The 11,602-nt window shown below is 46.8% G+C and overlaps 1 protein-coding gene across 1 annotated transcript; it reads left to right on the top strand.

Annotated features, from left to right (window-relative positions):
* Nucleotides 1–8,337, top strand: LOC140120883 (uncharacterized). Its single transcript, XM_072139913.1, has 5 exons — nucleotides 1–84; nucleotides 5,194–5,313; nucleotides 5,426–5,587; nucleotides 5,672–5,795; nucleotides 7,196–8,337. The coding sequence occupies exons 2-5, from the start codon at nucleotides 5,242–5,244 to the stop codon at nucleotides 7,969–7,971; spliced, it is 1,134 nt and encodes a 377-aa protein (XP_071996014.1). The 5' UTR covers nucleotides 1–84; nucleotides 5,194–5,241; the 3' UTR covers nucleotides 7,972–8,337.
* Nucleotides 8,338–11,602: the final 3,265 nt, after the last annotated feature.

Raw genomic sequence — 11,602 nt, 5'->3', positions numbered from 1 at the left:
GTCCAGTACACCATTTGCCGCATGTATTTGATCACATGACTGATATCACCGCAGGTCCTGCAGGCACTTGGAGGTTGTGTACAGGTCAGTAAATCCCATCTTCCGCTCTGAATGTGTTGATTTCTTCCAAATCAGATGGATGTGATGTAAGAATCTCACAGACACCACAGTCTATAACACTCCCTAATTTATTGTTGTGCTACGCTACTTCTTATCTATAGCCCCTCCCCCAGGCACTATGCTTCAATGTGATTGGCTGATCTTAATTTGGTCATATTTCTGAATACGTGCCTATGGGTATAAGCAATACCCCAAGTGATCTGCTTTATATGGTGGTAGATAAAGAAATGACATAAGGGGCTTCTCTGGTCCTTGAAGAGGTGGTCCGTCTCCGGGGTCGTTATAAAGTTAATCCATAAAACTTAATTAAGAAAAGAATTGGGAAGTCACGTCCATAAGCGCCCCCCCCCCCCTCCTCCCCATGAAGGTATTCAGTAGTATTCAGTATGTCCCAAGGATCTCCTCTTCACCAGGACCTAGAGGATTGTACAATTATACCTTCAGGGGTTCACATACATTGGTTGGACGGTGTTGTAGACCTCTCTTGGGCTTTTAACCCCATACCTTCTTCTTGGTACACAACCTCTGTATAAATAGCAGGGATTGCATCCTGAGTCTTAGACATTTCTCTCTGGATATCTATATACTGAAGGGGGCTGCAGTGTGCTGGGTATCTATATACTGAAGGGGGCTGCAGTGTGCTGGATATCTATGTACTGTGTGTGAGGGGCTGCAGTGTGTTGGATATCTATATACTGTGGGCGGGGGCTGCAGTGTGCTGGGTATCTATATACTGAAGGGGGGCTGCAGTGTGCTGGATATCTATGTACTGTGTGTGAGGGGCTGCAGTGTGTTGGATATCTATATACTGTGGGCGGGGGCTGCAGTGTGCTGGGTATCTATATACTGTGTGGGGGGCAGCAGTGTGCTGGATATCTATGTACTGTGTGTGAGGGGCTGCAGTGTGCTGGATATCTATATACTGTGGGCGGGGGCTGCAGTGTGCTGGATATCTATATACTGTGTGGGGGGCTGCATTGTGCTGGATATCTATATACTGTGGGCAGGGGCTGCAGTGTGCTGGATATCTATATACTGTGTGGGGGGCTGCATTGTGCTGGATATCTATATACTGAAGGGGGGCTGCAGTGTGCTGGATATCTATATACTGTGTGGGGGGCTGCAGTGTGCTGGGTATCTATATACTGAAGGGGGGCTGCAGTGTGCTGGATATCTATGTACTGTGTGTGGGGGGCTGTAGTGTGTTGGGTATCTATATACTGTGGGCGGGGGCTGCAGTGTGCTGGGTATCTATATACTGTGTGGGGGGCAGCAGTGTGCTGGATATCTATATACTGTGGGCGGGGGCTGCAGTGTGCTGGATAACTATGTACTGTGTGTGAGGGGCTGCAGTGTGTTGGATATCTATATACTGTGGGCGGGGGCTGCAGTGTGCTGGGTATCTATAAACTGTGTGGGGGGCAGCAGTGTGCTGGGTATCTATATACTGTGGGCGGGGGCTGCAGTGTGCTGGATATCTATATACTGAAGGGGGCTGCAGTGTGCTGGATATCTATGTACTGTGTGTGGGGGGCAGCAGTGTGCTGGATATCTATATACTGTGGGCGGGGGCTGCAGTGTGCTGGGTATCTATATACTGTGTGGGGGGCAGCAGTGTGCTGGGTATCTATATACTGTGGGGGGGAAGCTGCAGTGTGCTGGATATCTATATACTGTGGGGGAGTGGCGGCAGTGCTGGATATCTATATACTGAAGGGAAGGGGGCAGCAGTGTGCAGGATATCTATATACTGAAGGGGGGCTGCAGTGTGCTGGATATCTATATACTGTGTGGGGGGCTGCAGTGTGCTGGATATCTATATACTGTGTGGGGGGCTGCAGTGTGCTGGATATCTATATACTGTGGGGGGGAAGCTGCAGTGTGCTGGATATCTATATACTGTGTGGGGGGCTGCAGTGTGCTGGGTATCTATATACTGTGTGGGGGGCAGCAGTGTGCTGGATATCTATGTACTGTGTGTGAGGGGCTGCAGTGTGCTGGATATCTATATACTGTGGGCGGGGGCTGCAGTGTGCTGGATATCTATATACTGTGTGGGGGGCTGCATTGTGCTGGATATCTATATACTGTGGGCAGGGGCTGCAGTGTGCTGGATATCTATATACTGTGTGGGGGGGCTGCATTGTGCTGGATATCTATATACTGAAGGGGGGCTGCAGTGTGCTGGATATCTATATACTGTGTGGGGGGCTGCAGTGTGCTGGATATCTATATACTGTGTGGGGGGCTGCAGTGTGCTGGGTATCTATATACTGAAGGGGGGCTGCAGTGTGCTGGATATCTATGTACTGTGTGTGGGGGGCTGTAGTGTGTTGGGTATCTATATACTGTGGGCGGGGGCTGCAGTGTGCTGGGTATCTATATACTGTGTGGGGGGCAGCAGTGTGCTGGATATCTATATACTGTGGGCGGGGGCTGCAGTGTGCTGGATATCTATATACTGAAGGGGGCTGCAGTGTGCTGGATATCTATGTACTGTGTGTGAGGGGCTGCAGTGTGTTGGATATCTATATACTGTGGGCGGGGGCTGCAGTGTGCTGGGTATCTATATGCTGTGTGGGGGGCAGCAGTGTGCTGGATATCTATATACTGTGGGCGGGGGCTGCAGTGTGCTGGGTATCTATATACTGTGGGCGGGGGCTGCAGTGTGCTGGGTATCTATATACTGTGTGGGGGGCAGCAGTGTGCTGGGTATCTATATACTGTGGGCGGGGGCTGCAGTGTGCTGGATATCTATATACTGAAGGGGGCTGCAGTGTGCTGGATATCTATGTACTGTGTGTGGGGGGCAGCAGTGTGCTGGATATCTATATACTGTGGGCGGGGGCTGCAGTGTGCTGGATATCTATATACTGTGTGGGGGGCTGCATTGTGCTGGATATCTATATACTGAAGGGGGGCTGCAGTGTGCTGGATATCTATGTACTGTGTGTGGGGGGCTGCAGTGTGCTGGGTATCTATAAAATGTGTGGGGGGCTGCAGTGTGCTGGATATCTATATACTGAAGGGGGGCTGCAGTGTGCTGGATATCTATATACTGTGTGGGGGGCTGCAGTGTGCTGGGTATCTATATACTGTGTGGGGGGCTGCAGTGTGCTGGATATCTATATACTGAAGGGGGGCTGCAGTGTGCTGGATATCTATGTACTGTGTGTGGGGGGCTGTAGTGTGTTGGATATCTATATACTGTGGGCGGGCGCTGCAGTGTGCTGGGTATCTATATACTGTGGGGGGGGAAGCTGCAGTGTGCTGGATATCTATATACTGTGGGGGAGTGGCGGCAGTGCTGGATATCTATATACTGAAGGGAAGGGGGCAGCAGTGTGCAGGATATCTATATACTTAGGGGGAGGGGCGGCAGTGCTGGATATCTTTATACTGTGGGGGAAGGCTACAGTGTACTGGGTATCTATATACTTTGGGGGGGAAGCTGCAGTGTGCTGGATATCTGTGGGCGGGAAGCTGCAGTGTGCTGGATATCTGTATAGAGTGTGTAGTGTGTGAGGGGGGGCGGCAGTGTTCTGTATACCTATATCCAGAACATATGGAGGAGCATGCCATCCTCCTCCTCACAGCCCCAGCAGTTCGGGAGACTCAGGGAACATTTTATGAAGTACGTGGGGCACCCTGTACCATCTAGTGAGCAGCTTAGATTTGTGTGCCATCTTATATATTTTCTTATTTTTATCTATTCAGAAGTCTAGGTTCAGGTCTCATTCACATTTACTTGTAAACGGTGGAACATGGTCTTTCGGGGGGGGGGGGGCAATTAGAGAGTGCCCCTAATCATACCCTTCTGTGTGCATGCACCCTCAAAACTTGTCAGTGACTGGCTAAATGAGGAAGGTAGGTCTGGCGGGGCAAGAAGCTCTTCCACTCTGCGCCATTTACCGTCAACCAAGAAGTGACAGGCCCTAAAGTGACAGTCGCGGCCTACAGTTTGAAGAAAGTGATCCCAGGAGGGAATGCAAGGTTGCCAAGGATTGGCGTCAGGGGAAAGGCAGCTTGGAAGATCATAGTACTCCGTTTGCAATGTTTGAAGGCCAGTAGGGTGGCGTGGAAAGTAGGGTGAGCAGTCAACGGCTCCCCCACCCGGGGAGACAAGACAGTGGGATGTGGGTAAAGTGTTGCTCAATTGAGACCCAGTCACGACCCTACACGGGTAAATGGCCGAATAGTATTAAGTAAAGTCCAGGAGTGCTCCGCTACCCTCAGTCTTGGATAAAATCAGTATAGACTCTTCTTCCGTAGTCTTGGCGGTTTACCAGCCCAGATGAAAGTCCAAAATTGCTGTGGGGACTTTAATTGGCAAAGCCTGAATGGGCTGAAGAAGCGAGGGAGGGCGTTCACTTTTAGGATCCCTATCCTTCTGAAGAACCTCTTCGACCACTTCTCCAAGTCGGTCTTGTGGGCCTGTAGCAATGGAGGAAAATTCATGTGATAGGCTTGCTCCAGGTCAGCTGGGAGGTGAATACCCAAATACTTAAGAGGTAGAGGCCCGCTTGAAAAGAACTGTCGGAGAGGGGCACACACTGGTCCCGAGGATGTTAAGTGGCAGGGCTGCATTTACTTCGCATGGCTATAGACAAATTACACAATGTGCTTTTCCAAGGTCCTTTAATATGTGCCCCCCACTCTTCCAAGGTCATTACATAGTTAACTCCTTGAACAACTTCACTAGAAAATAAAGTCATATCCATAACAGCGTGACTTTGTGACTTGTCTTCATTTATAAAGTTTTAGCTTATTTGTTCATTATTATGTATGTAGGATATAGGTGAAATATAACTTTCCATCAAACAGGAGGTAATGGAGAGCTTCTGCTTTTTGACTGGTAGAGAATGGGAGGGACACCAGGACCCCAGTAGTAGCCACATGGGCGCCCTGGCCGCTCTGTGACTACACCCCCCCATACACAACTTCTAGCAGACCTCTACATATAACTGTCCCATTGTAGTAGCTGAAATTCAAAAGGCTTTTCACAATCATCCTTTATGTACCTCAGGTTCCCTCTTTTGGGATCTTCAGTGAAACCATCTAAATATTTTCCAGATTTCCTTTATACTGTACTTGGGCCATTCCTTCAATCACCTGCCAAAGATGGAGGACAGAATCATGGCTGCCCGGATCCTGGACCTCACCCTGGAGATCATCTACTGGATAACTGGAGAGGTGAGAGTCTCCCAGGACACGGCTCTTATCTCTAGGAATACAACAGGGAAATGACTGGAGAGGTGAAGGATTCTTAGGATCTATGTAGTGATCAGTGTCTCCCCATACACAGGATTACACAGTAGTGAAGAAGTCGTCTGGTGAGTGTGTGACCCCCCGTGTATCAGGAGGATGGAGCCAGAGCCCCATCACCCAGCCTCCACCTCATTCACTGATACATGAGCAGAAGATCCTAGAACTTACCTCCAGGATCACTGAGCTGCTGAGCGGAGAGGTGAGCGCTGCCGGGAATGCTGGGACATGATATAATAACACAAGGGAGGGGTCCGGGTGATGACTGTGTCATTGTGTGTGTCAGGTTCCTATAAGATGTCAGGATGTGGCTGTCTATTTCTCCATGGAGGAGTGGAAGTATGTAGAAGGACACAAGGACCTGTACAAGGAGGTCATGATGGAGGACCACCAGCCCCTCACATCACCAGGTAAGAGGAGACCCTCTCCAGAACAGTGAGTCTAGATTCCCATGTCTCTGGCCAGACCATCCCATCAATGCATTCAACTATGGTTACATTACAGCCACATAAGCCTAAGCATGATTGTGCGTCAGAAGGAACCAAGGGCGCACTCTACCTGCAATCGGTCTACCTTTAGGTAGTACATACAGGGCTGTGTAGCCCCCCACACCATTACAGACCCACTCCTAAGACCACACATGCTGGAGGTTGGTGCTGGCAGCACAATGTTCTCCATCGCGTCACATGTGCACAGTGTGGACCTGCTCTTATCCATGCAGAGCACAGGTTAAGCCTTCAGCTTATGTGGATGGGCCCAAAGGAGGACTTTGGGACACTACAGATCATCTGGAGAGGTTGCCATACCAACAGGTCCCACAAATGCTTGATTGGTGATAAATATGGTGACTGGGTCGGGAAGCCCTGCCTTGTCATGAAACACACACGGAAGCAGGAAGTAACCTCATATCATTGCCAGAGGCAGTGGATCACTTGGTAGACAGGATTTAAGATCTAACCACGAGATCTCCCTGCTCCAACCAAATAATCATCAGATCCGAAACAAAAACTGGATTTTCCACAAATTGATAATTCCAAAGTTGGAACGTTCTTACACCGCGGGCGATTCTTCTTGGCCAAGATTTTGGTAAATAGTTGTGTTTGAGGTTGTGTTGTAAATAATAATTCCATAGAATTCATAGAAGTTTCGTTTCTCTCTTTGTCATTAGTCTAAATTAGGCTGACAGTCACACAACCATCTGCTTCCACTTTTATATATATAAATCTTTGGGAATTTTGTGAACTTTTTCATTGAAAATGGGTAACTTTTCTCCATCTATATAGCAGTCCAATAATTGTTGAAGTCAATGGGGTCATTTACTAAGGGCCGAATTGCGATTTTACGTCGGGTTACACGAATTTCTCCGTTGTGGCGCATTGGTGCCGGCATGCACGCAACGGAAATCGGGGGGTGTGGCTGTCGGAAAATCCGTCGGATTCAGAGAAAACGCCGTATTTTTTTTAAAAAAAATTTGTCGCTTGACACGCACTTACCTGCACCCAGCAATGGATCGTGAACTCCAGTGAACTCCGATGGACTTCAGCGCAGCGGCGACACCTGGTGGACATCGGGCGCACTACCTTAGTGAATCGCCAAAAGACCCGAATCCTCCGCACAGAGCGCGCCGCTGGATCGCGACTGGACCGGGTAAGTAAATCTGCCCCTATGAGTCTCTAATTAGACTTCCGTCCTATGTATTGGCTGCACATTGTTGCTACCATACTATACAACAATGTCAATGTTTTAATATCTTTCCTTATCTCCTAATATTTTAAAAAACTTGATAGTTTTTTGGTATTTTTTTTACCAGGTGAAAACAGGATGAGAGACTCCCAGGAACATCTCTTTTTATCTCCATATCATGAAGTAGATGATCATTATATCACACAAGAAAATCCAATATCTCCTGATGTCCCCTCAGTCCCTTACAGTAGAGATCCATCCACTGACACCACCGGTGACCTGGAGCCTTCATTTAGTCAATCACTGGTTGGAAATCCTTCTACTGGACACATATTTCTGGTTGTGAAATCGTTAGGAATAAATTCAGATCCTTCTTTACATAACATAATTTTCAAAAATGAGAGCCAACGTTTATCTTCAGAATGTGGGACAAGTTTTAACCAGAAATCAAATCTTAAGAAAAGAGAGAAACAATTTTCATGCACAAAATGTAACAAAAGTTTCACTCAAAAAGCAAGTCTTTCGAGGCATCTAAGGCTGCACACGGGAGATTTGCCGTATTTATGTACAGAATGTGGCAAAGGTTTCAGCCATAAATCAGGTCTTGCAAGGCATTTAAGAACCCACACAGGAGAGTTACCATTTTCATGTACAGAATGTTTCAAATGTTTCAATGAAAAATCCGGTCTTTCGAGGCATCTAAGAACGCACACGGGAGAGAAGCCATTTTCTTGTTCGGAATGTGAGAAGCAATTTAGTCTCCGATATCATTTGTCGGAACATCTGCGAATTCACACAGGGGAGAAACCGTTTTCATGCTCAGAATGTGGGAAATGTTTTCGAAATAGATCTTATTTTCTTAAACATGTGAAAGCTCACAGACGTAAAATGTCCATTTCCTGAATTTCAGAAATTTTGTTGTTTGAAATCCCATTTGATAGAACATCGAAGTGTTAAAACGGACCAAGATAAAACTTTTATGTTCCTAATGTCGCAAATGTTTTTGCCAAAATTCTCTTTTTGTTGAGCTTTGTAGATTATGCACCAGGGAAAACCATTATTCTGCTTAGAATGTAAGAAACCTTTTAAAGGGGTTTTCCTGCAAACTAAAGTTAGGCCCTATCCACGGCCTAACTAGCTGATCAGTGGGGGTCTCAGTGCTGAGACCTCCACAGATCGGAAGAACTAGAGGTCCATCTAAGACGGCCGCGCATGACTGTTCACCTCCATTAATTTCTATGGAGTTGACGGAGGAAGGTGAGCGCGGTGCTTGTCAATTTTCGTCAGCTCCATAGAGAATAATGGAGCAGAACGGTCATGTGCGGCCGTCTGCTTCATTACTCTGATGGAGCGACAAGAGGTCCTCATTCTCACGATCTGTGGGGGTCTCAGCACTGAGACCCCCACTGATCAGCAAGTTAGGCCCTATCCCATGGATAGGGCCTAACTTTAGTTCGTGGGGAAACCCCATTAACCACAAATTTAGTACCGTTAAATATCAAAGTTTCGTAGAAGGGATAAAGACAATGTTCAGATCTATGACCCGTGACTATTCTCTCCTCATTCTTCTTGATATCTCGGCAGTGCTTGATGGACCACCAGCTCCTCCTCAGGAGGCTTCACTCTACTGGCCTGGAGAACATTGGGCTCTCTTGTTTTTTTATCTCTCTCTGACTGCACTTTCAGAGTCTCCTTCTCTGAATCTTTGTCTTCTTCTCTTCCTCTCTGTGTCAGGTTCCTCAGGGCTCTGTCCTAGGTCCTTTTCTCTTTTCCCTCTATACTGCCCGGACAAACCATGGGCAGATTTGGTTTTCAGTATCATCTTTAAGCTGATGACACCCAGCTATATACTTTTTCATGTAACGTCCCCGCTGCCTTACTTCAGAACACCAGTGATTGTCCCTCTGCTGTCTCTAACATTATGTCCTCTCTCTTCTTGAAACTCAATCTTTCTAAGAATGAACTTCTTGTCTTTCCACCATCTACTAACCAGCCCAATCCTTACTGTTCCATCTTGGTCTGTGGGATCACTATAGCACCGAGGCAGGAGGCCCAATGTCTTGTGTTTGTGCTGGACTCCGACCTTTCCTTTTCACCGCATATTCAATCTCTTGCTCGCTCTTGCCACGTGCATTTCAGAAACATCTCCAGAATCCACCCATTTCTTACAACTGAAACCTCTAAAATGCTACCTTAATTAGTCAGTTGATTCAGTCTTTACTAGATTACCTTAACGCCCTACTAATTATCTTCCACTTGCCAAACTCTCTCCCCTCTAATTTATTCTTAATGCAGCAGCCAGGATGGTCTTTCAGACCAAACACTACACTGATGCCTTCAGTCTGTGCCAGACACTGTACTGGTCTAAAATAATAAACATCATCCACAAAGCTCTGCATAATGCTGCAACTCCCTATTTCTCTCATCTCAGTCTATCACCAAACCCATGCTCTTCAATCTCTACCTTAATTCGAACCTCTCATTTACGACTCCAGGACTTCTCCCGAGCTGCACCAGCTCTCGGGAATGAGCTTCCCTGGACTATCAGACTAATGTCCATCCTCCAAAGTTGCAAACATGCTCTTAAAACCCGTCTCTTTAGGCAGATCTATCACACTCTATAACTGCATGAAATGCCAACTCTCTTTACTAACCCATCCAGTGTCCTCCTCCTGTCTGTTATCCAGATATATACCAAGCTCCAGGGTTCTCTGCGGTCCCATTCACCTTTGACTTTGTATATAAGATGGCGGCTGATGGTTCAAGCAGCAGTACTTTTATTTATTAAATTATTTTATTCTGTTCCCTTATTAAGAATGGCTGGTCCATTGTGTCACCCCCTCATCCTCTAACACTGTAAGCTCTTGTGAGCAGGACCCTCACTCCTATTGCCCCATTTGACTTTTTGTAATTTTCTATTTGTATATGTCCCCTATGATTTGTAAAGCGCTACGGAATATCATTGTGCTATATAAATAAAGATTTTTATCAGGAGATGATGAGGCCACTATATGAAAAGAAGATGAAAGGCCACAATATGAGGGGGAGATGATGAGGCCACTATAAGAGAAGGAGATGTGAGGGGCCACAATATGAAGTGAAGATGAGAGGCTACAATATGAGGGGGAGAGGAAGAAGCCACAATAAAAAAACACAATAGGGGAACAGGAATCAGTAAAGGGAAAATAGGAAGGGAAGGGAGAGGAAGGGGCAGGGGGCTCAGGTATTGAGGCCAGGGCCTCAGCAGTTGTTTGGAGCCATTCAGAGAAGGAAGGGGAGTTCCTAAACAGAATCCATTTGGATCAAGTATTGTGATACATATCCAGCAGATTACTTTACTATCTAGAGCTCCAAGTTCCTCCATACGGCAGACCATACGGTCAACTTCCTCTACCCACATTAGCTTCGTGGGTGAAGTTCATAGTATCATAGTATATAAGGCTGGAAAAAGACGCAAGTCCATCAAGTCCAACCTTTAACAATTAAATAAATGTTTTATCCCCATAACCCGTGATATTTTTGCTCTCCAGAAAGGCATCCAGGCCTCTCTTGAACATGTACATAGAGTCCGCCATAACAACCTCCTGCGGCAGAGAGTTCCATAGTCTACAGTAAAGTTGTGGTTTTCCAAAACCTAGGGATCACCAGCCTCATAGCCACCAAGAAATGTGATGGCAGACCTTTCTTAATGTCTCCAAGGCGGCCCGGGAGCATGAATATAACTGCAACAGCACAATTCCCCAACTGCTCCACATATTTCTCTAAAGAGGTCCCAGATACCTGACCAGATAGCAACTACCTTGAAGTCCCACCATAGGTGAAGCATAGAGCTTTAAGCCACTTGGCATCTCCAACAGATAGGGGAGACAGAGGGGAACATACAATTTAATCGGACAGGAGTCCTATACCAGTGAGTGAGAATCTTGAAACTAGTTTCCTGTATCTTACCGGATACTGGCATTTTATAAGATAAAATAAGGTTCTCTCAGTGCTCTTTCTTGAAATTCTCTCCCAGCCTCTCCTCCCATACATGTAAAGTAGAGATAGGTCCTCCTCATCAGACCCCGATAGCATCCATTATAGGAGAGACACGCCATGAGGTGCTACCAATTGTTGGAGGCAGAGGGTCTTAAACGAAGTGGGTTTGGAGGGGAGATGCTCCACTTGGATCAATGAAAGTCTCTGAGCCTTCTTTGTTGACCATCATCAGTGTACTTAAGTGGGCAATTCTTTAAGACCTGAGTAATCCCTGTGTAGTTTAAGGCAGGAGACAGTGGAACAGGAATAGTGGCAAGTTTAGAATTAACTTCAAACCTACCCCAAGCTCTCAGAACTTGCGACATTAAAGGAGATACGCCCAGTGACTCTCAGTCTGTCTTTGTGGGGAGCCAGAACATGCTAGGTAATCCCCCTGTAAAAAGCAAAGAACACTCCACCTCAACCCACAGCTTATGTGAGACAACATCAAGTACCAGTTTACAAACAGTCAACCTATGGTACCAAGAGAAATTTGGAAGCCCTGCATCTCCACATC

This window comes from Engystomops pustulosus, chromosome 3 (genome assembly GCF_040894005.1).
Source record: "Engystomops pustulosus chromosome 3, aEngPut4.maternal, whole genome shotgun sequence".
NCBI lineage: Eukaryota > Metazoa > Chordata > Amphibia > Anura > Leptodactylidae > Engystomops > Engystomops pustulosus.
This window is presented reverse-complemented; position numbering and strand designations above follow the sequence as displayed.